General features: G+C 47.8%; 1 protein-coding gene across 1 annotated transcript; it reads left to right on the top strand.

Annotated features, from left to right (window-relative positions):
• On the top strand, positions 1-27,936 carry LOC144135156 (uncharacterized). Its single transcript, XM_077667896.1, has 11 exons — positions 1-123; positions 1,200-1,366; positions 1,977-2,126; positions 3,096-3,451; positions 6,992-7,286; positions 9,349-9,654; positions 11,797-12,045; positions 15,394-15,687; positions 18,827-19,048; positions 20,720-20,943; positions 27,138-27,936. Exons 3-11 carry the CDS (start codon positions 2,094-2,096, stop codon positions 27,580-27,582), a joined length of 2,424 nt encoding a protein of 807 aa, XP_077524022.1. The 5' UTR covers positions 1-123; positions 1,200-1,366; positions 1,977-2,093; the 3' UTR covers positions 27,583-27,936.

Below are 27,936 nucleotides of genomic sequence, written 5' to 3'. Positions count from 1 at the left end.
TGTCGGCCACGTCATCAATGGAACATGCTAAGAGTGAACCATTTTGCGAGGATGTGGCGCCGTCTACGAGTAGCTCGTCCATCTTGGACATGCTGCGGCCAGCCTGCTCTACCACCGCCAAAGGTAGTCAGTCAACTGTTTCCCAAATGCGTTAGTCGGAGCTTCCTTAAGTACTTGTAGCTTATCTGGAAACATGATAAATTAATCGGAAGTTTACCCCAGTAATAAGGCGAAATTCCCCTACAAATTCAGCGGCGAGTAACGCGGATGCCAGCCGGAGTGTTTATTAGCTCCAGGTAGGGGTGCCTTTTTGTGAATAGTTTTGGGGCAGCTTGGTGCAATAGCCAGTCACCAAGGAACAGAGAAAAGAGAGGAGAAATCTGTGACGTCATAAGAGTGGTTCTTTTTTCGGACCAATTAGTGGCCGGCATTTTGGCTGACCAGCGTGGCGCGTTGTTTTCGCATCACGCTTGGCATGACTTCGTTGTTACCACTGGCCGCAGGGCGCTGCATTTGGTGTGTCACTAGGCCAACGACAACGAGGCCGCATAAATGAAAAACGAACAGCGGTCGCTTATTAAAGAGCACCTTATTTTACCGTCCTTTTGCCCCAAGATAGCGAATAAACTCTACATAACAGCCAACTTCCCCACTTGGTTTGCACGTACCTACACTGCCCCGAACTCTGGCCTTGACACTCCTACTTGTTATCACGATCCGGGACCGGAATTTTACTGGTTTCCTCTTTCTCGTTCAGTTTACGTAAAAAAACTAATTATCAATAAAGAAACTATTGTAACGGGACTAAGGTCCTAAACAAAGGGTCTATCGCAAGTTGTTGCTGTTGGCCTCTGTTGGGGTGGCACATACCCACAGAGATGGGTTGGCCAGGGTGCCTTGCACAATCAAACACTTCTGAAATATTGACTCGTTTAATGTACACTAGGCGAGGTTGAATTTGTGTTAAAGAAATTATTTTGAAAAATTATAACTAACAAAGGAGTCTCTCTGACGCAATGATAAAGTTAGGCAGATAAGCGCACACTGATTTTACTAGATATTCTCTGGCGCTTGTCCCAAAGGAGAGAACTGGAATAGAGAGAGGAATTAAGCCCTAATCGTACTTTTACTATCAAACAAGGTTTTTTCTTTTTTTCGCTGAAGAGGTTGATTATCATCTCCACGATCTCCGCGAGAAGGAAGAAGAAGCGACGACTGCCCGAGCCTTGCCGTGTTCTCAACCCGCTCCGGTTCCCCGGCTGATCCTGTTGGTTGCAAGGGTCTGGAAAAGTGAGCCAGTCCTACAACAAACTTCGTAGCGAACAGTTCTAGGAGGGAGGCACTACCGAAGAACGACCGTGGTTCGGTAAGCATTTAAACGCCACTCTGTTCGCGGCTGCGTGTCACCTATCTTCGCCTCTCCTGGTTAGTGGATTTCCAGTTCCTGAGCGCTGTTTTTCTGCCGTTACAAAAGGAAAGACACCGGGAGGCCTTTCCTCTTTTCGCGCATTACGTACCTTGGCGACAGTTTGATCTGCGAAACATTAAATGCTGGGGATAAATATTTGTTGTATTTCGATCACAGCACGCGCCAGACGGCCTTTCTGAGGTGCACCCATAGCGTTTGGTGGCAGCTTAAGCGAGGGAGGCGACCACTTCCATTCCAGTACAGTGAGATTTCAAGGTAGTACTATGAAGTACGCTGCCATAAGGCGATACCTTGATCCGGTCGTCCGATTTGATCCCAAGGTTTCTCTCTCAGAGCCTTTGACAGTTGTTCCCTTTATGTCTACGTGTTTGACTATGCAGCGTCTTCAAGTGGCAAGGTAATGCAGGCGAGGATGGAATGCGCTGGAATGCGCTGGAATGCGACTAAATAGTGGTCGCTGTAAAGCAGTGTAAGACTGACACAAACTTCCAGCAAGTGTGCGGCCCTTCCCGAAGCGCCCGCACCTAACTGCCGGCTTCGTGTCCAGGATTCAGTCCTCAAGGAACCTCACGGGTGCTCTCCCCTCCTTTGCTCCTCTGGGCTGGCAGGCACTCCGCAGCCGCGAAACTGACCGAGTGCTCCGTGAGATCTTTTGAGCGGCGCCATGCCGTCGAAGAAGCAGCCGAAGCATGCAGAAGTGAGTTAGCATTTCATATTTATTGTAGAGTGACGGTAGCGTCATTGAGTACTGGCAGCGTCAAATGGCGCACGAACAAGGCAATTGAAACTGGTACATAAAAAAGACTTGATTCGACCTCAGGGAGATAGGATAATAAAGCGCCTACTTTTCTCTTCAAGCGTGCAGGTACTGGCAGCGTCAAATGGCGCGCGAACAAGGCAATTGAAACTGGTACATAAAAAAGACTTGATTCGACCTCAGGGAGATAGGATAATAAAGCGCCTACTTTTCTCTTCAAGGGTGCAAAAATCACAACGTGAAAGCATTAATGCAGCCCACTTGTGTTTCTCAAAGTTTTGGCGCATAGAAACTGCAAAATTCCGATGCTTGGATTCTACTGGACATTCTTACATCACAGGTGTACGGAACAGTGGAAGGTAGTCACTCCGCGTGCCAATTATTCTACACAAAAGATATCATACACACTACCAACACTTTTAAATTTGTTTCTGAAATCAAGTCTTGATATTTATATAACTGATGTACGAGCTTTACGTAAACACTTTGTCACTTAATCTTTCTTAAATAATTGAAGAGCGTTATTTCAGGTAATTTGTGTTTTTGCGTTTATTTTTTGTGCAAATTTCACATGTGGTCAATTCCTATGTATATCTCCTGATCAGTCGCTGTTTGCCTTGTAAAGGAGGCTGCGGGCTCTAGTCAAGTCGCTTGCCTCTAAAGCGACTTTTACTCGCAGTCTCCTCCATCAGTGATGGAATAAAGAAATTATTATTATTATTATTATTATTATTATTATTATTATTATTATTATTATTATTATTATTATTATTATTATTATTATTATTATTATTATTATTATTATTATTATTATTATTTAGCAACTCACATGTGATCTATCAGCTGTCGGAAGAGCAGTTTAAGGCCCTCTATGTGCTGGAAATGCTGCGACCCGTGTGCGCTGTCCAGGGCCAGTACCACCGAGTGGCCGACGACATCCGGCGGCACGTGGCCGCCTCAGAGAAGAAGGTCAAACATCGGCCCCACGTGGCACCCAGCCTGGCCGCCGAGGAGGGCGCCAAAGCATCCGAAGTACCACCCCTGGCGCTGAGCCCTGGTTTGGAACGGCAGGCAGCCTCGCTTTCACCCGCGATTAGCTTGGCATCGCCAGGACCCTCATCGCCGCTGCGAGCCTTGTCGCCCGGAGGCCGTCTGTCCCCGGTTACGCCTGGAAGCCCCATGCGCGGCACTGCATCACCACCTCTCGGGAAGCTGACGCCGGTCAGAAGCATGTCGGCGCTTGGAACTAAGTCGCCTGCAGCAAGGTAATTGCGCCGGGTCCGGCTGTTGCTTGGCATCTTAATAGGTGATGGATCAATCAGTCAGTTGTCGATCGACCGGTCAATCGATCTGCTGTCCATCCGTTCATGCGCCTTCGGTCGGTCGGTCGGTCATATCTGGTGTAGTCTGACCTATTAGGGTATAGTGTACTAGCCTCGCCTGGTGCAAACCATTCTGGTCGGGGCTGGTTTTGTTGGTTTGTCAATCGAGTGTTTCATCAGCGCTGAGTTTCGCGGACGATGCTCTTACTTAAAGGAAGAGCTGCAGTGTATGAAGCCCTCTTTAGCGTTGCGGAAGCGTTTAATGACCATCAACAGCGCTGAAGAGCTTTGGTACAACTACGCCATTCGGCACACAGCTAGCCGAAGTGACGGTAAAGACGGCGCTTCGGAGCAAGGCCCCGCGGATGAGTGAGGCCTTCTTTGCGAGGCACTTCGCTAGCTTATACTTCTCCACTCGCTATACTTTTAGCCTATACTTCGCTAACCGGTACTTTTGCCTCAGGGCATTGAGGTTACCTTAATTTCATTACGATGTGAGGCTATTGCGTGGTTTGTGAGCTGGCAACAAATTTTCAGATAAGCCGAGGACAAACCCAAAGTTACTTCCACTGCGGCTTCAGTGCAAATCACGTTAATTAGTCCTAGTAACATCGATCGACCTATCAGTGCGCTAATTATCGCTTTCGTGCAGCAGGTGAGCCCAGTAACATCCTTTTTTTTTCTTCTGGGAATGCCTGGTACAGGATTTGAAGCATAACAGGCAAGCCTTTCTGCGCTATAAGTTCTGTGTGGAATCTGAGATAAAGAAGTGTCCGCGCCGTGCTTGCACTGGTCGTAGTGCGCTTCCCCAAACGCTTCGAAGAGGCGGAGTACCGACGTTTCTCACCCGTCATTCGAAGGATCTATTTGCACAAGCATATGGCTCCCGCCTAAAGCTCAGTGATTCGAGTACATGCGTGTTTATTCACGTCAAAATGCCTCCTGGCTGCGTGAATTTTCAGAACGAGTTATCACGGGACAAAACAAGAGCGCTGGTATTATCCCAGGGTATAAATTTTGAACATTTCATCAACGGGAGTTCGTGACTGGGATTAAGTAGAGCCACTTTAAAAACCTGGCGGTCATGGCGACTGCGTTCGTTGTATCCGACGTTCCTAGTAAGTTGACTCTCGCTAGTACAGCCAAAAAAAAAACATTAAGAGAGAGGGGGCGTATATTTATTAAAGTTATTCGTTCTGAACGTCTTTCTTCGATGCACACCCTATCAAGCCATTTTTAAGCTTTCAAGAGCAGTAATGTGATTCTGGCCGATATCCTTGCGTCGCATGAGTCGCTTTAGGGTCGCGATAATATCGATAACGGTTGAGGTAATTGATGGTAGGCCGGACTTCCTGTCTTCCATCTTTGACAAAAGTGTAAGGATGCAGCCATGAACCTACAACAACGCATGCACCAGCGTAGAAGGCGGAGATCCGATGGGACAGGCGATGCTCGCCAGGTTACCGGGTGAGCCGGCAAGGCCAGTCTTCCTGACTGATATTCAGACTTCTCAAATCGCTGTCCTTGGTTAATCACCGACCACGTGCAATAATTTCGCTTTCAAAGCTGCCTTTTCCCCGCGCTTACCTCACTTCTGCTTCCTTGCACGCATGCTCAAGCACGCACCCATTGGACTTGTAGCCAGTCGGTGCGCTTGGTCTGCGGTTAACAGCAATGACAATGCCTCCATTTTTATTGTTTTCTGGGGGTCAAGTCTTTATGTTTGAGGGATCACGGGAGCTGGAAGCCGCTCTTCGGTCACATCGCTGCTGGGAAGCGCGCGTTTTTCTACTGCGAGGGAATGTTCACGCCGCCTCCTGGTTCGTTATAACCGAGCGGTGCGGTCGTGATTGTTCGTTGTATCTTAGATGTGCCATAGCCTATATTACACATTTTGATGGTTGTACCTGCGGCCATTAGACTGAATGAGGCTTTTTGGATAGCACTCATGCAAGACATGACAACGGTCTTGCGACGTCGCTACAATTTTCATAATGATGCAAGTGGCATTCACATCTTCTTCAGCAAATGCGAGAATAGGAAATATACATGGTATCAGCTGAAGGGGAAACCAAAACAGGAGCTCGAAATTTGCGCCCATTCTGCCATCTTGCAAGATGTAGAGGTGTTTGACAAAGTGAATTGCAGCTGTTGTATTACCGTGATGCGTAGACTTTGCTCCGATTGACTAAGATTAGCTAAAATAAAGAAAACAATGAGTAAACAAACAGCCTTATATATTGCTTCTCTGGGAATTTTTTGCCGATTTTTCTCTCACAGTCAACACCGCCGACGACGAAGACCCCGGTTTTTGTGCGACGTGAGATCCTTAACGCTATCGTTTTAGAAAGTAAAAATAAACCGCAATCGACCCAGTGAAGGATAGCATGACAAGCAATTAGCATTGGCTGAAGTTGGGAGCTGGAAGGTTGTGAACACCATAAGAACGGAAGCAGGAGCAGGAAATAAAGAACAGAAACCAGATACCGATAGTGGACGCGCAAGTGGCAGTGCAGTGTACTGTACGGGATTACATCCATGTCACCTCACACCAATATAAGTTTTACGCTGTCCACGTCACTTTCTGCATACGCATTGCAACCGAAGTTGCCGTTGGGCCATTAGGACACTTCTACTAATGCTTTCCCAGAGCGAGGCATGCAGCTTTGGAGCTTTACACTTGTTTAAGGGGCTACTACTAGGACGAGCGTGATCGGTCTTGTATGTCATAACCAAGAACATTCGCAATCTCCTCCTAGTATAAAATATGGCATCCAGAAATGTCTAAGGACTTCGGAGGACTGGGACAAGCTGGAAACGATGTCCACGATGTGCCATCTCTGGTGACGCGATTTCGGAAGTATACCTGTCGTCGAAAGTAAAAGCCAAAGGGATTTCTTTTGGGGAATTCTCTGCACCTCGTTGCATTACCAGCGCTCCAAATCACTTTAAAACTTTGTTCCTCTTTCTAAAACTCAGAACTTCCAGTGATGCTGTTCAAGAGCTCCATTAGATGGCTTAAAAGAAAAGCTCTTGGGCTCTTTCCATTTTACAAAGACCGTAGTTTGTGGGGCTAGACTTTCATGGTACAAAGCAGGAGGCTAAGCGGCGCTGTTGTGAACCTCACATTTTGTGAGGAGAAAGAGGAAGGCTCTGGGTGTGTCCTATCCGTGGCGAATTGTCGGAAGGCCGTTGATGGGTTTGCAGACACTTCAGTTAAGTCGTTAGTGGCAAGTTTATAGAAACTATCGATAAGTAGATGGTTGGAGGAATGAATACATTCAACATACTTGAGTCCTTCTAAATATTGCTGGACAGTTGTAACACGACCGCTTATAGGCTGTTACTAAGAAGAATACAGAGAATTACAAGACTTTCAATTCGTTTATACGCTCTATTACAATTGTCTACACACTTTCTAAAGAATGCTACCAACATTTTTGCAAGGGAACAGTCTCAAAGTGTATCAACACGTGCTCTCAGGTCGCCCACGGTCACGCCGTCTCGGAGTCCCAAACCTAAACCTATGGGGTCGAAAGGAGTCGTGCTCGCCGCATTCCTCGGCTCTGTCGCCCTCCTTGCGGTCGCTGTCGCTGCGGGCATTGCAGCCGCTATATTTTTCCGGCGGAAACCCGTGACCGTGTGCCAAACGCCAGGATGTCGCCGCTACAGTGAAGCCCTCCTCGCCAGCATGGACTCGTCCGTGGACCCTTGCCAGGACTTCGGCCGATACGTGTGCGGACGGTACTCGCACCCAAGTGGCCTGTCTGTGGCCGAGGTGATGCCAGCTTGAGATTTATTTGCAACCCCTTTAATTCCAAATTAAGAACACTGAGAATACTGATAGAGTAATAGAGTGCAACACCAAGTTAACGCTTCATAGGATAAGAACCAAGGTGAAGTCTTTAGTATGTACTTTTCCGCGAGAACTATTGCATCATCACTATATGTTGTCACGGTCCGCCCACTTCGAAAACAGATGTCACGTTTTTCTTGCATGTGTGGCTCAACTACTTCATTTTGCTATCTCCCTCTGTGGTGTCAACCAAATGTACTCATCCTCGCATTGTTGCACTAGTTAATAGTGCTTCCTTCCATGATTATAATGATATTTTCACTGTTTACGTCTGCCTTGTGCAGTAGCTCGACAGTCATTCACGTGCTATGGCGAAGCATTTTCTTATTATAAGCATGCTTGGTTGCATCGTGTTCGGTCAGGGATAAAGGAAAGACGCAATAACTGCCCCAGTTCGGCCGGACGACTCAACCACGCCGCGCGAGAAGGGATGATGGAAGGGGAAAGGGGGTGACAATAAAGTGCCGGCACAGCAATTTTTGGTAACCGCGTGCTTAAGTTGTTAAACTGGGGAGTTTCTATACTGAGAACATACAGATTCCTCATCTGACAAGATTCCCCTATTTCTTATCGGCTCCATCTTCAAACTACTTTCCCGTCGTCGCATGAGATCCCCGGAAAACCGTCAACAATGATCATCGCGTTTAACAAAATATTTTTTGTACATTTGTTTTGCTCCTTAATTGAAGTTTTTGTTGACGTAAAAGGCAATGAGGCTATGTTTTGCGCATGCGCATATACATTTCTGAAACTTTCGCGACGAAAAATAATGATCAACGTTACCGCAGCTGTGCATCATGTGGTGTGGCTGGTCCAGTCGCAGATGAAACTTGAAATAAAGAGTTAGTAGGAAGTGAGGAGAACTGTGATAACATAAGATAATGACACCCAACCCGAGCTTGAGACTTAGGCATTTCATCTCAGCGCATGGCTGCACAGTGCAAGCGGACTTGTTGGGAGCCAGCATGAAGTTTTGTTTCGAAATTTAAGGTGATTTCCGCTCGTCGATTTGGAGCGGGGTACTCATTTCGCGGCAGAGCGACCGAATATACGCTGGGCGATTCAATTCATATCGACCAGCGAAACAAACACGCTGCCGTAGGCCGCAGCGAGTCCGACGGAAGCATTCATGCCCAATCGGTTCCTACAGCTAGGCCTGGCATATGCACGCACGCTTTATCTTGACGATGACCAGCGGTGACCGCACAGTACCATCGCATCTTGCACTTGTGAGTTGCGCCGCTTTTTGCCCCACCCCGTAGTGAACGATTATACAAGGAATGAAAGCATGCCCTGCGCATGTCGTCTCACTGCTTGGTCTTGTTAGTCGCGCTCTGAGGCGTCCATGTAGGCTATGATTTTGCCCCCGTTTTCAATGCGAGTCAGGAAAAATTTTTTAACAAACACCTCGAAGAGCAGGTTTGTTTAGCCAATTTCATTGGCGCTAGTATCTGAGGTCCTTCAACCATTTTCCTTTTTAATCAGGGCGAGAAGCGTGTACCTCTATCTGACGACACCGCCAGAAATGTAAGGAAATGACCAAGGGTTAACCCGCTATGTCTTAAACAGCGCTAAAAACAAACAAACGTTGCCTTACCCTTTCAGATGTGACGGCACTGCACCGTCAGATTTCCGGCTAAATCCGCCTAATATGACTGATCAAAAGACTGGTCTCCGCAGCGGAGCGAATTGCTTCGATTAACAAGTGCAACTGTGAAATCTGATGCAGAATTTTAAGTGGAATTTTTCCATCCGACGAGTTCCTGTGCAGCTAGTGTTTGCCGTGTTCTAAACGCCACTGTGCGTGCGGCAAAGTACCCTGGGGGAAGATCGCTATGGTTGCAGTATGTTAAACTCGAAGGCCGCGACGGATAACAAAATAAACCGGAAGGCCGCTGGGCTTGCCGTAAAGTATAACGGAAGGCCGCGGTCCATGCGGCAGAATAAGCCGAGGAGGTGCTTATTGTCTGGCGGGTGCACGCAGGCGGCCATGCAGAGTTACCGCGACGAGGTGGTCGCGCCGGCGCGCAATGCATCTCTCGTGTCTGCCGGGCAGAACGCCATGCAGAAGGGCTGGCGATTCTACAAGTCTTGCGAAGACGTGGTCGAAGGAGGCGTGGACAATATTGCCGCCGTGGTTCTTGGCTTGATTGAAAGTGGCATCGGGTGGCCCGTGCCCACCGCTGGCGAGGTGAACGTTTTCTGGGCCATGGGGAACCTGGCGACTAAGATGGCCTGGCCTAGCATAGTTGACTTCGTCGTGGAAGAGATATCCGGGGGCGTCATGCAGGTGGGTGATCACCGAGGAAGGATCGAAGAGGAGTTTAAAAAGGGGCCTGTGTTGATGTCATTGTAGAAGTATGACGCCTGATGGCGTCACATCCCCTTGCTGTAACGATGCTAGAAAAAACATTGTTCGTTTGCACAACTTACAAAGTTGAGAGCACAAATTCTTATCGGTATATAGTTTTAACTTTCCAAAACAACACATGATTATGAGGGACGCCGTAGTGGAGGGTTCTCGATTAATTTAAGCCATCTGATGTTCATTAAAGTCCGCGGCCATGGAACAGCGCATGAGCATCTTGCATTTCACGAAACCCTTTCGCTGCGGTCGGGTTTGAAATCTCATCTTAACAGCAGAGCGTGCTACTATCTGAGCCATCGCGACGGGAGGCAAGAATTAGTAGCTCGGCATTTCGTATGACGCAGGCACAAAGAGCCCTCTGACACATACTGATATACTATCTGGGACAGAAGTGCTAACAATGCGAACATAGAGGCCAGTTCATTGCCCATGTAGCGCATACGTTTGGGAGGACCGAAGTGCTCGGGGCCGTGTTCTGTAACGATCCGTTTCCTTTTTGAAATTCACTAGAGTGCGACATGACTGCTACGAATGCAACAGCAGGTAGGAAATTTTGAGGGTTTAAAATTGGGTTACGTGGCTGCAATCATGGTCTTTCATTGTTGTGATTTTGCGCATCCGTGTTCTGTGTTGTCTCCCCCGGACGTTTAAGTGTTGTCGAAAGAGCAACAATGAAAGAGCACGGCAGGAAAGTGAACGTCTAATCACAAATATAGCCGTTCTGGTCGCGGCGCCCCCACTAGCCAACCTCGGGCCGCCGCATTCAGTTCGGCTGAATCACACAGACCACGCTGCGCCAGTTCACCGCACAAAGGACGCCCAGTTTATTTCTCGAGGCTGAATTGTCGGCGATAAAGTTCGTCATGCGTGTCAAACGTATGGTCGTGATCCATCACAAGTGGGCGTCGGCACAGTTTCGCCGGTGCGACATGTGGTCGAGACGCGTTTAAGCGAGCGGATGGCATCAGGAGTTCAATATTTCGTCACGACCATGGTGACGACTCCTATGACACCCTGCGGGAATGGGAACAGCTGTCGACGGCAGAAGACAAAATATAATGAAAAGGAAATGAATCGCTGCATAATACGGCTCCAGGGGCTGTGTTCTATAAGCCGTCCATTTTCCGTTGTCTATTTTGCGTCCCTTCTATAATAAATTAGTCGTCACTCGGATACACCCACGGCTCTCAAGCGTCTGTGGTAAGCGACCCGGCCATTAGGTGGACGGCGACCGGACCTCACCATTGGCTGCATATCGCAGCCAATGGCAGCCAGTGGTCAGGTTCGGTCGCCTGCTGTTGATATAACGCTGCTATGCGCCTCACTATTGGCATCATATTGCAGCTAATTTCCGCGAATCGTAAGGTCAGGTAGTCAGCCACCCAAAGGCCTGTTCTCTTGGCACAGACGCTTGAAAACCGGGGGTATATCTGTGTGACCACTGACAGAGGTCCGAATGATGCGAAATGGACCATGAAAAATGGACAGCTTATGGAAAACGGTGCCAGGAGGCGCAGCCGCTGGCTCAAATGCATCACTGCGTCACCAGAGTCACGTACTAGCCCGAGAATGGCATTTCTATTTCGCGCTTTGCCGTCTGGAAACGTCCGCTATGTCTACCTTAGTCTTGTTGAGATAGAGCCCAAACAATGAGTCGACAAGCTTTGAAGCTTCCCGCCGTTTCCCGCTAGTCTGACAAGGTGTCGGCGCGCAGCCCGCATTTGTTTTGTATTTTACCAACAGCTCCCCGCTGCAGGCTGCCGGAGCGTTGCATTCGTACCAAGCCGTACGCGACCGGACGCCAGAGACAGCCGAACCACGATAGGTCCACTAAGGGTTTTGAGCGCCAATTCAACGCCATCCCTTTGAGCACTTCGTCTTCAATCTGCGAGAAATTCTCAAGAGGGAGGGGAAATTAAATGGCAAATTTTTCCTTGACGTAGGCGGTTTCACAGCGGTGCTTGACGTCTGCTAATGCCTTATTAAAGTCCCTAAAGCCCTTGGTCGGAGAGCATGGAGGGATAACGAGTGATGTTCGTTAACATCTGCTTGACTAACTGACAGGTAACGCTCAACCCGTCGCCGTATACGAGCGAGGTCCTCAGGCGTCAAGAGAAGACTGACGTCAGCGCGAACGAGGACTTCTTCAACCTTGCTGCCCGCCGCATCTTCGACGCCACTAACCAGCTTACAGACAACCAAGGTGTGCTCATTCATAACAAGGCTTCGTTCAAAGACGCCGTCAACTTCAGCACCATGAAGACCCTGGAAAAAGGATTCGATACCCGCTTCAGGGCGAAGCCAGGAACGCTGGTATACCTCCTCCCTTTTAAGCTCCGACTAACGCTGAGACTTGAGTGTGGTTTTGTAACTAGGAATGCAAGCAAATTCATTCATTCGCCGTCCCCAGGACGAGAGCGCGAGAGAAAACTTTACCACAGAGTTATAGCATATCGTTTCGGCGTTTAAGTTTTCGTTTTCCCCGCAATATTGGGGAAACTGCTCAAGCGCGGGCATATCCGGGATCTATTACCGTGGGAAGAGTTGGCGTCAGCCAGAAGACTACCTCGCTTGCACGAGTAGTCTACAAACCTAATCCCATCCAAAACTAAGAACTATCAAACAAAAAATTCAAGGGCACGTTCACTTGACATTATATTCGGTTTCGGGTTTTCTGCCAGCCCACTGCGTTACCGATCCGTGTGCCAAGAATGGCCTGCGGCGTATATACTCCTTGAATCAACTATAGTGATTCACAGTTTGTGTCCTGTCAGGCGCTTATTTCTCAGGCATATATTTTCACGTTTCCGATAAACAGTTAGCGCATCTGGGATGAAAACTGCTCTATGACCACGATATATCAGATCTGTAGTTAGTGGGCTGGCCTCTCAAGCGAAGCGGACTAAGCCTTTCGTCTTCAATATACGCGGACAACCACATAGCTAAAGCATATAAAACTTGAACAGTGTTTCTGCTACTTGTTATTATCTACAATAGAGCTGTGGCAATGAAATCAATTTCGAAATTAAAGAGCACGAAAATGCGACTCTGGCACTTGACGGCCAAATAGCGCGTCAGTAACGCTTGTAGCACCTTTGCAATGAAACGAAATTGCTCCGAGTAAGCCTTAGAAGCAAGCTTACTGTAAAGCGCATGTGAAAGGCGCGGCAAAGAGCACCTCGAAAGTTTGAAAGGCATCGAAACCTCCACCCCATTCTACAGCGGTTGAATTTTCTGCCATTGAAATATTTCGTGTTCGGGGGACCGGTAGAATCGCTATATTGCGCACGAAAGGCTATAGGTATGATTCCGATAGCGGTCATTATTTGTTTTCATTTTCAGCTTTTCTTTTATTTCTTATTTATCACAACAATGTAATAAGCTGCTTTTCTGCGCCGCGTTGCCATAGCCCAGTCACTCGCGTATACTATCAAACGCGTTGCCCGAGTGGCGGTGAGCGGCATGACATTAACGTCATCCTAGGTTTCCTACTTAATCGTCGTATGGCGCGGTCCATTTACGTACAAAGTCTCTTGGACGTTGTCTTTTACAACATATATCGCTTCCAACTTCCATCATCAGAGTGTGCATATGCCCGTCTACTGCTGCGCTCCTCCGCGGTACGTTGTGCATTACGATAACACTTGGTCCTGCAATTCCCGCCCGAAATTTAACGTCGTATGTCAAGTCGACTTGCCGGTTAACGGCAAAGTTAAACGTAAAACAACGATATGCTATACCTCTCTTTTAATGCAGAATGGATTTTGGGCTGATTCAAATGTACCTTTACCGCAGGTTTCGAGCAGAGAACAATTGCGCCCGCAGTATGAAAGTTCATAAGCAATTGAAAACTTACTAAGGAGATAAGGCGTCCCGCATATTAGAAGTGAACGTTGGTGCTGCTAAGGATTGTGAAGCTCAAAATTAGCCGGGCGAGAATTTTTTTCATGTGTGCCGGAATAATGCCACTGTGTCCTACAGGAAGAACGTTCATGCGCTGCAAAATTCCGGCTGATTGCGAAGTGCGATTGAGCTCGAATTGGTTCGAATGAAACACATTCCTTGAATGCGCTGTGAAAACCATAGCGTAAACAGCAAACTCGCCGCTGTTCCTGAGAATGCGCTACATGAAACATTTCTTGTTTATGGCTAAGTTAACACCCTTCGTATCATAAAGCGGGTGTTTTTCATCCCAACAGGCTCAAGCGGTATGTTTTGTTACTCAAAATAGTGTTCCTGGTAGCACGCATATATATTTTGACACCGATAATAACGTTGCGGGACGGCAAGCCGATGAATGAGATGAGGTGGCAGATGGTTACGGGATGATTTAAAGGCGGACGCCCTGACTCGAGCACTCCTGCCCGCGCCACTGCTCAATTCGTCGTTTTCTACTCCGTCACGATAACATCCTTTTCGTTTTGTTTTCGATTTCAAGAATTATTTGAACACTCGAAACAGAACACGGTTCCACCATCCAACGAGTGCTTATTTGAAAGTCCGAGCTTTCCAGAAAGTCTTACAATGTGCAACCACTGTGACACCTAGTATGCGGAATTTCCTGTTAGCGAGTTGTATTCCGGTCTGTTCGATTCGAATCGAACTTGTTCTCAAGTTCTCGAAGAGTTTCGAACAATTGGCCAGAATTTAGAATAAAGCACTGTAGTTTTTTGTTGTTTTTATACGGGGCCCACTCCAACGTCTCACAACATGCTTCCAGGACCGGTCTTCGGGAAGGAGGGTCCACGTTGCGACGCAGTTCGTTCTTCTGGCGGCATTGATAATGCTCTAACATATCGCCTTCAAGATTGGGCAACGCCACAGGAATCAGCCGGGCTTAGCAAACCCTATCCTCATGCGCAATATCACCGGCCATGACTGATACTTTCGTCTCACTCATCAGTTTAGGTTTGCCGCTAGTTTGTTCACTGCTGTCATCAGTACCAAATGAATTTTTATAGCGATAGCTAAATTACGGTAGTATTTCGAGCCTTCAGCGTGGCGGCGCTGCCACCCTGTGGCTGCGCCGCCACGCTGTCGCGGGGTTGGTCACGTGGTGCGGAGCAGCTGCTGGCGGCACGGCGCCGTGGCTGATCACGTGGTTGGTCACGTGACCAAGTTCCACTCAGCCAGCTGTAGCTATCGCGTCACTCCAGGTTTAACAAGAGCTAAACCACCGCCAATTTTTTCTTACGCCTATGACACGATGGTCACAGAATTAATATATTGACTTCGTACAGCGTGCGTCCCTAGTGCTGACGAGTACTTTCGTCTTTCGATAGTGACAGCTTTAACTCTGTGACATATAGTGTCGCCTATCGCGCTTCGCTGTATTGCATCAAAGTTTTTGTACGAATATTCGCGCTAATAACGAATACTGTAGCAAATATTCGATTCACATTCGATTCAGTTCGGTTCTTTCATTAATCGATTCCTGTTCGATTCGGTTTCAAAACGCAAAATTAGCCTATTCGTATTCGATTAGATTTCGAAGAAGCACTATTCGCACCGCCTGACAATTATCCTTGGGTTTTTGCGTTAAAAGCCCGAACAACTGGCATTCTTGAGGCCTTGATGTACTATTTAGAATAGAATAGTTTTCAAGTGGTGGTCACTTAAGTGCAATTTCACTTTATTCTACTCGTGTCCGACTGTCCGCAGGTCATCCTTCAAGACGACCACTCGTACATTTCGGATGCTAAGGTGTTGGTGAAGAGAGAGCTAATCAATACTATGCCGGGTCTTGTTCGGCCCGACCACAATCTGACATTGGCCACGAACTACCCCGCCCTCATCCGGTGGCTCTTCAGGCAGGTCATCGACCGGCCGCACGACGTCGAGCTCGTGCTGGGGTGGCACGTCGTCCAGCACGTGGCACCGCTCACCAGTCGCGACCTGGCCCTCGCTTTCCATGGCCTCGTACCGGGCCACAGAGGCCTCGCCATGGAGCACAAGGTGGCGATGCTGACGATTTGATCTTTAATGGCACAATGACACATTCGCCAAAGAGCGCCATGTCTATGTTAAGGTTTAGTGTCCACAAGGAGGGGTGTCAAGATCAAGGTGCGAGCAAGGTTAGCTTTTGAGACGTCCATGTTTCTGAAGAATTAAGAACTCAAAAGGGCCGGTAGTTGGAAAAGCTGCTTTTCAGTTGTATTCTGGATTATAAAAAGCGACAGAGCACGAAGAAAGGAGGAGGAAAGAATCAAATAGCTGTACTGACAACTGATATTTCATTCAAACGATAGGGAGTGTATGCATGCCCACAGCGCGCATTCACACAGCAAGCCAAAAGAAAAATGAAAAACATAACACTGTCGCGCTAGAAGCGCTTCAGCACTGTGCATTTCAAAGTAGGAATCAATTTGTTTTGCGTGCGGTTGTTTATGAGTGATATAGAACCCACGCCATGAAAAAAGTTTCATTAGACCAGTGTTGTAAGGACCTGGAAGCCTCTTTCTAAAGCGTTCTACATGAGGGAACGAGAAAAACTTTTGTTGGTGAAAATAGGTGACACAAAAAAGGCGGAAAGTAAGAAATACATGAAAATGTGGGGATAATGTTATGTGTGCGTTTAAATCTTACCATGTTTAACGGAACGTTAGTTAACATATTGTTAGCAATCTTTCTTCTACTGTTTCCTCGGTCACCTCTGGTGTACTGCAGGGCAGAGTGCTCGATCCTTTATTGTTTCTTATTTATACAAATGATCTACTCAATAACGTAAGTTCAAGTATGCGCATGCTCGCGGACGACTGCATTATATATCGCCCTATTAACTATATTGATCACCACTTGGCACTCCAATCACTGGTGCGACACATGTTTAATAACCTTTAGCGTATCAGAGTGCAAAGTCATCTCATTCAGCCGCAAGCATATTATTTCTAACTATACATGTTGCATTCAAGATCCCATTGCAAATACCTCGGGGTTAACCCTTCTCCAGATATTTCATGGTCCTTTCATATTACATCCATACGCGCTATCGCCTCAAAATCTCCAGGGTACCTACGCCGTAATCACAGAATTTCTTCTGCTAACATTCGTAAACTAGCTTATTATACTTTTGTTTGTCCACGACTTGAGTTCACTTCCTTCTTTTGGTCTCCTGCTCATAACAATATGGTCAACACTTTATAGGACATCTAGAACATAGCTGCACGAATTATTTTAAGAAAGTATAACTACCATTCTAGCATCACTCAGATCAAAAACGATCCTTCAATAGTCTTTAGCCACACGCCGTGACATTGCTCTTTTGACACTATTCCGCAAGTATGTTCACCTGGATGTTCCATCTCGCACGTAAAAAGATTGCGCAGTCACCTCAGCTTCGCAAGAATATACGACGACTCATTAGCTTTCAATTCATCGGCACTTCTTCGAGCGATCAGATCACGGAAAGATTTACGGGATAACATCGCTTCTCTGTCTCATACAGATACGCTCCGTCATCAACTCACCGCGCATTTTAATGAACTCATCACTTAACATGCCTTCAGTCACAACTTTTAATATAGTTTTTGGTTTGTTGCAGCCGTTAAGTGCCATTTTGATGCTTTCTTGTACTTACATTTTTCTTGTACGTTTTGCATCCTTTTTTCATATCTGTTTGTCGTATTCCGCTCAGCATATCATGTATTGTACTCTATCACGACCTGTTTGATTACTCGCTAATAACATGAGCTACTAGCTTTTTATGCGATTTTGTTGATTTTGTTTTATACGAGTTGTTTTGCGCAATTCTGAGCGCCTCGTCCCCGTCGTACTTCCTGTTTCTGTGCCTCATCCTTAGTGCTATGCTAGCATGGATTTTGTTAAGTTTTAACATTTATTGTGTATCTGTTTTCTTATTTTCCTGTTGTTAGGGCCATTACTTTTTTCTTATTTTCATGTGTTCATGTAATTTTGCTATGAACTGCATTTTTCTTTTCATTTCGTTGGGCCTATTCTGTTAGTGTTCACGATGCGACCTCCCCCTTACACAATGCACTATGGGCTTGTAAGGTATTTGTAATAAAAACGTAATATTCTCGACATCGGCAAAGCTAGGCAAGGTCTTCCCGCGGTGGATAGGAGAACAAATGCGAATAAAAAAAATCAATAGAAAAATTCGATGTTCACCGAATCGCACCATATGGAACGTTGTGCAATGCACTAAGTCAGCAGTTTACAAACTATTCATCTTGGCGTGCCACCTGCGTAAGTGAAAAAAGCAGGGACCTCTCACAGGGTCTCCCATTGGGGAAAAGAACGTGGTAATCTCACGAAACTTGCAAAAACCCCTCTCAGTGTGCCGCCCCTTCTCTACCTTTGATCACAGGAAGGTGTTACACAATCTGCAGAAAAGAGCCCACCAGATGGCTAAGAAAGAAGCACCCCATGTATTAGCCAACCCTCAGCCATGGCACGCTTTCTGATACAGATATAGCCTTTCTGAGCCAGTTTCATTGTTCGCAGTGTGGCGGCTGTGGTGTCTTTGGTCTTTGTTTTATTACGCGCTAGCATTAAAAGCCCCATGGGGCCAGACTGCATCTTCAGTCATAAAATTCGCCATTGGCTGCCGGGAAGTGCCTTCAAGGAAGCTACGTCACCAGACGTCCCTTAGAATATCGTGAACTGCGCTGCGCACATGCGTCTGCAAGCGTATAGTGATTAAGTACAAGCCTGCCTGCTTTCCGTCTAGGTAATATTTTGAAACTGCATCACTAAAGCCCACTGTAATAGTTTACTGTGCAGAAATCCGCAAACCAAGGTAAGCCAGGTCTAGAGTCAAGCGAAATGAGAGAGAAAGAAGAAGAGAAGAAAAATGAATGGAAGAGCACAGAAAGCCAAGCCATGCGAAGACAGCACATGAAGGAAAGAATAAGACGATAAAGAAAAGAAAAATGTGTGGGAAGCCAAGCCAATTCAGAGAAGAGAAGATTAAAGGGAAAGAAAATCAAGGGACATCATGGCTATCATGGAATGATGTATGACTGAACCGTAGCATACTTTCGCCAGTTACTTTTTTTCCTATTGGACGCTTCTACGCTACGATTATGTCAGTCTAGTCTCAATGGGGATTTCGTCTGCAATTCCTCTCTCGCAGGAGTACTGCTTCGACCTGCTGAAGAGGCACTTCGGTGTGGCCTCCATCACGTACATGGTCGAGCATCGCTTCACGGACGCCGTGCGCAGGGACGTGGAGGCCATGGCACGGAACGTGCGGCGCACCTACTTCGGCACGCTCAGCGAGACCACCTACGACTGGAACGAGCTGGGCCGAGTTCTCCAGTTCCTTCAAAACTCCGTGTCAGCCGAACTGCCGTCGGTGAGGGCACTCGGCCGGGAGCTCTAAAAGTCTCGTGTGCACGAGCCCTACTTTTGTGGTGTGTGTTGGAAAAGCAAATAAGGCAATAATGCGCTTAAGACAAGGTGTAGTCGTGCTTCCTTTCATACGTTTATACCCTCATCATCGTCATCGTCATCATTAGCCCATCGGGCCAGAGAAAGGCCTCTGCAGACTGCAGCTCTCTGCTTTTTTTTCTCTCTGCTGCCTCTGACACTTGTCTTTCCTTGGAATCCACTGCGTTACCATAAGGGGCCATTGCACGTCTGCCTTCCGCACTGTGTTCTCTGCCCACATATATGTAATTTCAAAACTCACATGCATCAAAAGGAATAGTTTCTCTGTAGAAGAGTGACAAATATTTTCGTTAAGGCGTCAGGGCTTCCTGTATATGATCAAGATATTTTTTTACATTTAAGGGCACGCCTTTAGGTAATCAGGTTCTGCCAGTTATGGTCCAACCTGACGGGTATAGGGAAGCACAAGGAGTAACCGTAACGCTGGTTTATTCAGGGCCAAACGAAAACACTGACGGCCCTGACACTGTGCCCATAATCGAAGTAATACAGCAATGGGCCCGAACACGGTGTACCTCTGCTATTAGAGCGAGATAGGGCTGGTGACCTTGTGTCTCAGGTACACAACGCGAAGGGAACAACGCAGGGAGTGACACTGCAACTCTACAAAAATAGCAACGAACAGCTTACGGGGCCTGAGTTATGTTTCTCTGCTGCCACGCAGATGCAAAATTCGAAGGCATATCTTTTCTTTCACAAAATTTCTGCCATATTGCGCATTTCTGTAAAGATCATTTAATAGAGCTGAAGCGATTTTATGTATATCAATAGAGAAGTAATATATAGGTGCCTGTCACTGAAACTTCCTCTTCTTCGAGCACCTTAATGGCGGTTGGCGCAAACAAGAGGGAGAAGGGAGTTTGGAGAAAAAAGCACAGAATTACAAAAGAAGCAATAGAAGGAGTGGCAGAAACTGTTATTGGCTAGTGCAGAAGTAAGCATGTCCGGCCATCCACAGCCGCAAGCAAACACCGCAATAAATGCTCCCGTGCAGGTGTTCTGTCGCGGTCCTGTGCTCGCGGGCTCACTGTAGAAGTATCGCTTCGGAGATATACTGTGCTTGTTTTGTGCGTCTTTTGTTATTCGCCGTGGCTAACAACGTGGCTTTATCCATATCTTCGGATAGAAGCTCTCGTTTCCAGCAGTTCCTCGATGCTGTCAGGCGCACCAGGTGCACTGCCAAACGGCTTCAAACATGCAGGAATGCTGCGTAAATGAAAAGTGAACTGCTCATGAAGCCAGAGAAAGAGAGAGCACTCGGAGGAGGCATGTGTGCTGCGAGAAGGTTGGAGATTGGGGAGAACTACATCTTGCCACTTGGAAACAGTACGGTAGTGTTAGCCCCTTTACATCACCGCCTATGTAGAAAATTTTTTGCCGTTCAAGGAAGCTGATTTGCGGGTTTTGCAACTCATTCATTGCTTCCTTATTTAAGAATTTCTTCTTTTGTGCGTACTGACTGTTTGTGCGCCTTGTTTACACAAGCGGAACCGACGCACGCGTGGCATACAGTGACAGTTCGAACATTGCGTGTAAATACGAAGGCTTGCAACTCATCCATTGTCCGACGACGCAGCTGCTGGCCACTACGGGCGATATCGGCGACAACATTGTGGTGAACGTGCGCACCATGGCTGTCAATTCGCGTGGTATCGCGGGGTGGAACCTGTTCCTGACTGAGGAGCTCGCGTCCTCCCAAGAGGAGCCCTTCGATCTGGTGGACCAGGGAAAGGACGTGGGCGTGCTGCCATCAGCCATCATGTTCCCGTACTACGAGCCAGACGCCCCGGACTACATCAGGTGACCCGCCCTCTGCACTTCTAAACCGAGACATGAGTGTATTTTGACAAGTCGCTCCTAATGGAAACAGGTTTCGCTGCTTCCATTAGTTTCACAGTGGCTTAAGACAAAGTGATGAGAAGCTCACTGAGCCGATAATGTGTGACCCCCATGCAAGTGCGTCTTGCGAAAAAAGGCCAATCAAAGTTATTGTCGCACTTTCAGTGGACAACTCAACTGAGCCGTGAAGGAAGGGAAGAAGGAGGCAGTGAAAGAGGGAACCGATAAAGAAAGAGGCGCCGTAGTGGAGAGCCCCGAATCATATTTGACCACGTCGGATTCTTCCACCTGCATTGACATCGCACAGCACGGTCTTTTTCTTAAACATACCTGCCGTAGAGCGGAAGCTGCAAGCGCGAATCGACACCTTCCACAAGTCTTCTCTTATCGCGCGCTCGCGGTCCGTTCAAGCAAAGCAAGGTAACGCGGGAAATTATTGAATCCGCAGAAATCGATTGGTCAAAGGACGCGTGCATTTTCAGCTGTTGTCATAGTTTTTTCAAATTGATTCAGTGCATTAGCGAGTGTGTTTCGTTTCCATGTTTTTCTTACTTGTCTGAGGCCTGACCTAATATTCATGGTCCAAGCAATAAAAAAATTTAGTTGGGAGTCGATCAGCGCCCGTCTTTGTGCCTCTTTCCTGCTGACCCCGTCGAGTACGCGCTGTTCACCTCCAAAACGGAATTCATCGCCTCGCACTCGAAGTTTCGACAAATGCAGCAACTTGTGAGATCAGGTATAGTATTGGGATAGCCTCCACTAGCGACCCTTTGACTCTCCTTCAATCGTTCTTTTCATCCCTAGCTAAGGGTGCAATTAAAGTGGCCGCCCTGAGAAAGACAAACTATCGTTGTCGTCGTCGTCGTCATCATCATCATCATCATCATCATCATCCTGACTATGCCCACTGCAGGGAAAAGGCCTCTCCCATGTCTCTCCAATTAACCCTTCCTTTGTCAGCTGCGCCCACCGTATGCCCGCAAACTTCTTATTCTCATCTGCCCAACTAACTTTCTGCCCCCCCCCCCCCCCCCCCCCTGCTACGCTTGTCTTCTCTTGGAATCCATCCGTTACCCTTAAGGACCAACAGCTATCTTGTCTTCGCCGCCATGCAGTAAATGTGGTATGTTGTAACAGGAATGCGTCATCTCATAGCAGTGATTCAGAATAGCTATATTTATTGTGATGCATTCTCTCCTTTTGTGTGCGCGCGCGTCCAAATTCTGAGCTCTGCCAATTTGTCCGTGCCTGCTAGCATGCGTCGACGTCAGCGTCACGTTTGAATTCTGATAAGCAATTAGACTTCCATGTCAGGCATGAGTAGTGAATGGTTTCACGCCTCAAAGATGCGAAAATGCACTTCCCAGATAAGTACGTTTGGCGTTTATAATTTAGCTACTGGCCCAAAATAGCTTGGTCTCCCTCCCGCTTGCCACAGTGACTTAGCAGTTAGGACGGGTAAACAGTGGTATCAGTATTTGACCCAAGAGTGGCCTGCCCCTTGTCATGGTAGTGAGGCGCTTGGGGCCTCTACTTAGGGGGGTGGAATTACGCTGTATCTACGTAATGAGACGAGTCTCCGCCGTTGTCTCCATCTTTTTGGCAGAGACTTTAGCGTATCTGGGTGTATCCAAAATTTTGACAAGGAAAAGTACTTGGTAAATAAGGCAATAATTGGTAAATACTTGCCTGAAGCATGCCTCAGCATTCTCCACAAAGAGCGCAGGGTAATAGCACCTGTGTTCTGAGCATTGACCATGAGTCACGTGCACTAGCAGCTTCGGTGTGGAATTCCGAGCTAGGCGAGGTGCGGAGCAGCGTTGTGATGGCCAGCGACTTCGACCTGACGTTCCTGTACCGGTGTTACCTTGCCCAATCGATTGTACTGCTGCCGCATATGATCCACCTGTCATATAACGCAACCGCCTATCCGAATTTGTTTATCCACGCATCTGATATACCGTACCGCGCTCGGGATGCCACGCTCGTGGCGTGGGTTCGCCGTCCCTTCTATGTCCGTCTGCTACCACGGCTACACGCACCCCTCCACCTTCACCATTGTTGCGGGGACTAGTAATGGTTTTTGGGCACAAAGCTCAGGAAATCGGTTCCTGTTGTTTCACTTTACCAAGCTATGCAAAAATCGAGTGCCTGCTTTCATACAAGTGTGCTGGCGTTTCATCGCCACGCCCGTAGCCTCAGACCGGCCTTTGACGTCGCAGCGAACGGAATGTTAGAATCCATGGGTGCGTCACTTTAACCGCCGGTGCGTATACAGACAACAGGCGGCGGGCAGAGTCTCCTCTTGGTTGCCTTGTACTGCGCCTTTCCTTCACGGGCAACTAGTTGATTTTATGTGCCACTTCCAGAGGGACATTTGGCCTAGGCGATACCGTCTGCAACAACTGGGTATTCTACCGTCAGCGCACTATCTTAATTGCCTTTAGGAGTCGAATCGTGGCGCAGCAGAGGAATGTGTGGCTGCCCGTGTTTTTTGAAGAAAAGTTTATGTCCGTGAAGGTTAACGTCCCAAAAGCGACTCAGGGCACGAGAGACACCCTAGTGAAGCGCTCCGGAATAATTTCGATCACCTGGGGCTCTTTAAAGTACACTTACATCGCACAGCACACGGGCCTCTATAATTTCGCCTCCATCGAAAATCAACCACCGCGGCCGCGGTCGAACTCGCGTCTTTCGGTCCAGCAGCCGAGTGTCATAACCACTGAGCCACCGCGGCTGCAATTGCACGCTGGATTTAGAGTGCCCCGATTTCTTACGAACGGTCGCTGCCCGCACGGCCACTTTGTGCGCCTGTTGTTAGTAACGTGTACTTTCGTGCTCTGGTGCAATCGTTGTAAGGCTGTCGCCTCCAGACGTTGCTGGCGTGCGCTTTTCCCGATCTTGGCACGCCTTCATGGGGAGCTCTTAAGCTTCCTTACGTAAGAGCTGTTTTACCTTGAGGAGGTGAAGTTTCTCCGCCCCTGGTCTGGTCATTTCGTGCGCGTATATGGCAGGCGAGTTAGGTTTTTTTCCGGCCGACTAGCTTTGTGAAACCGGGAACGTCTTCTGCGTCTAGTATGAGTACTTCTGCTTACTGGGGCTCACTGTAACCTTTTCTATTATAGAAATCATTTTTGAAGAGGATTATACCTGAGTTTCTTTTATCTGTATTTCTCACAATGCCAGCCGCACTTTTTTAGAGTCACCATCATCATCATCATCATCATCATCATCATCATCATCAGCCTGACTACACCTACGGCAGGGCAAAGGCCTCTCCCATGTCTCTCCAAATAACCCTGTCCTGTGCGAGGTGCGGCCCTCCTTATGCCGGCAAACTGCTTAATGTCATCCGCCCACCTAACCTTCTGGCGCCACCTGCTACGCTTGCATTCTCTTGAATTCCACTCTGTTACCCCTAAAGACCGGCAGTTATCTTGCCTTCGTGCTGCGTGCCCTGCCCAAGCCCATTTCTTCCTTTTGATTGCGACTAGGATGTCATTAATCTGCTTTTGTTTCCTCACCCGCTCTGCCCGCTTCCGGTCTCATAACGTTACACCTATCATTTTTCTTTCCATGGCTCGCTGTGTTCTCCTTAACTTAAGCTGGACCCTTTTCGTTACCCTCCACTTCTCTGCCCCTTAGGTGTGTACCGCTAAGATACAGCTGTTGTACACATTTCTCTTGAGGAAAATTATTAAACTGTCATTCATGATCGGAGAAAACCTGCCATATGCGCTCCACCCCATTCTTATCCTTCTAGTTATTTCCCTCTCAGGATCTGGATCAGATGTCACTACCTGCCCTAAGTAGACGTATTGCTTTACCACTTCCAGCACCCTGCTGCGAATTGTGAACTACTGTTCTCTTGCTGTACTGTTGAACATTACTTTGGTTTTCAGTATGTTAATTTTTAGACCCACCATTCTGCTCTGTCTGTCTAACTCATCGATCACAATTTGCGGCTCTCCTCCTGAGTGACTCGGCAAAGCAATGTCGTCAGCGAATCTCAGAATATTTAGGTATTCTCCATTAACTCCTACAAAATCATTCTACATGACAGTGCTGTTTAAGTCTGTAAATGTTGTCATATCTCGTATCATTTCACATTAGACGTTTATTTCTATTTTTTTCAGTTAACATTCTTGCTCACTGCTTCTCCGCAATGCACATAATTTACATGTCTAGCGCACCTCTCCTCTTATTCCTCCTTGGAGTGTAGGCCCTATTTAAAACCCGCCAATGAAGAACGCTTTGCCCACATGAAGACACGTCCTCTTGTCGAAGCATTGCCAAGCACCCGGAGGCTTTACTCTTCCTTGTTCATTTCCTGTGGGAAGAAACCATCTGCCAGCGCTCTTCCTACCATGATTCATTCTGTTTTGTACTTGTGTTGTATTCTCCTGTCCGAACTTCTCATATGTACACTGTCTACTGTCCAGTATCTTCACCGTTCTGGACTCGCGTCTTCTGTAAGTCAATGTCAATTTTTTCATAACTTGCCGTGCTCGTCGCTTCTAATCTCGAGGCGCGCGTCTGATCGCTCTCCTTCTTTCTCTAACCTCTTGATTTATACCGAAGTGATAATAGCAGCCCTTTCGGTGCCCGTGCACTTTCCTTTCATTTTCTTTTCTTTCTTCACGCGTGCACAAACACACAAAACGCACACTTTATCTCTCGGTTGCAAGGACTGACGACGCGGGTATAGTAGAGCGGCGGCGGCGTATTGATGCAGGCGAAGCGTAGAACGAGATGGGCTTGGTTGGGTCACTGGAAAAGAAGCTCCCAGTGACTCTACGACAGGCCATTTTAAGACACCGAAAAGCGTTTTTTCACACACCTGTGTAGGATTTATAAGCAGTTATTAGCAAAAGGAGAGACAGCAGTACATCCTATCAGAGCTCTTTGATATGTTCTAAGAGCTCTGCTTTCTATACAGGAGAAGTCATCTGGACCGTACATTTGAAGGAAGGGATTGCAGGAGAAATAAAAATGGCTAGAGATGAAAAAAAAGAACCTGTAGGATGCTTAAGCTACGCCTTTATGTGTGAAACGCGATAGCCTTTTACAGGCCATCGAATCGTCAGCCGCTGTGGGCAGCCGCGCGCGGGTGGGGGTGGGGGGAGGGGGGGGGGTGGATGGTGCCGATTTCGTGCGCTGACGGAGCAGCTGGTGTTGCTGGGATTTTTCAGGGACGAACGACGCGAGGCGCGGCGGCAGCCTTAGACTGGCGACGTCAGCTTTTCCTCCTCACAAGCTTCTTAACGCTCTCGCGATGGAGAGGCCAGGTTTACGTTTGCATTCCATGAGACTTGCGACTTACGTAGCATATGAGGTACAAAGGTGCTCAATTTTCGTTCTCATATACTCTTGGACAGGTGCCGTCACACCGAATTCCTGCGTCGGCAGGTTGCAGCGAAGCGATGAACTGTTGATTTTTTTCTCTTCCACAGAGAAAAACACCGTAGGCTTCAGTCTCAGGCACGAAGGGACGAGAGCACCGACACTTGTCATGTTCGGGTCACCACTTGTACGCTTAAGTCTCGGACGCTCCGCTCCACAGCTGGCTAGACCTAGCAAGCACAAAGGCCTAATGATCGCGCCACCATAAATGTGGGTACAAGTCGCGGCCACATTTCTTGCTCTCGACGGAGGAGGACAACGGCGCGGAGAGGCCTAGCCAGCTGCGTAGCGAAGCGTATCAGCATTTCGCCGTCTTCCAAGTGGCTGTGTACGGCGCTCTTGGTCGCCAGAGTGTGCAACGTGGTGCAGCAATTATGGTGACCGCTTTTAGTTAGTACACGGGTGAATACTTTTTGGCATTGAGGCTGACAGGCTACGGCAGATGACAATAAAACATGATGGAATGCACTCACACGCATAACGAACATTTATTTACCGTTCTCAAGAAGTTTTTATGATTTTTCTAGGGATATCTGTCTCGCACTTGAGGTATTATACCTGCTTTTGCTTTTGCTAGTATAACCTAATCTACAACTATCAATCACTTAATACTGTTACTACTATAAAACTATGAAACCTGGCTCCTATTATGCTGTTGCTGACCAGTATCTGCGCGACTTAGTCCAATAACTTAAAGGAGAAAAACAGCGCTCTTGGGCCACTTGCAGTAAATACCGCCCTCGTTCCCGCAGGCACGGCACGTTCGTGACGTCAATGGCACGGGCCACGGTGCTGCCCTACCTGAAGTACGGTCCCCAGGGAAGCGAGCCGGCGGCCTTCGCCAAGTTCGCTGCGTGCACGGCTCTGGATCCCTCGCCACCGTTGCGCGACCACGTGATCACCGCGAGTGCCGTCGAGGCCGCCTCGATCATCTACGCGGCCCATAGGGGCGGAGGCCCGGATGAGTCCGAGGGCGATGAGTTCTCGCTGCCGCCGCTGCTCACCGGTCTTGAGTCCATGTCGCCCTGGCAGCTCTTCTACGTCTCCCTCTGCTACCTGCTCTGCACGGGCGATGGGCGCAACTCACCGTGCAGCACGGTTCTTCGCTGGAACGACCCGTTCGCCCTGGCCTTTGACTGTCCGCCGCAGAGCGCCATGAGGGCCAAGCACAGCTGCCACATGTTTCATCAGGAGTGACATTCGCCGCTTCCGTGCGTGTGTGCAAGTTGTGCTGTGATGTAGACTTATCTATCGTCAGATCTGGCTTTGACTTTTGTGATTCCCTGGCCATTTTCCGCTACGTTGGCTTCTGATTTTTTTCTTTATCTTGGCTAGCTACCTCCTTAATTCCGGATTTGTTGGTTTATCCGTACATTTCTCACCGACTGTCTTCTTTAGTATTTATTTTTTGTATATGATGCTCAATGGCCTCAAGTGTCTCTTTCTCAGGTGCCCTATTTTTTGACGCTCATTGTTGCACTGTGCGCTTATTCATTATTTCGAACACGAATTTCTAGTGTATTTTTCCTAAAACCCATTTGACTGCCAAAA

The sequence above is a fragment of the Amblyomma americanum genome, chromosome 5 (genome assembly GCF_052857255.1).
Source record: "Amblyomma americanum isolate KBUSLIRL-KWMA chromosome 5, ASM5285725v1, whole genome shotgun sequence".
In the NCBI taxonomy this organism is placed as follows: domain Eukaryota; kingdom Metazoa; phylum Arthropoda; class Arachnida; order Ixodida; family Ixodidae; genus Amblyomma; species Amblyomma americanum.
The sequence above is the reverse complement of the archived record's forward strand: the minus strand, read 5'-3'. Positions and strand labels throughout refer to the sequence as shown.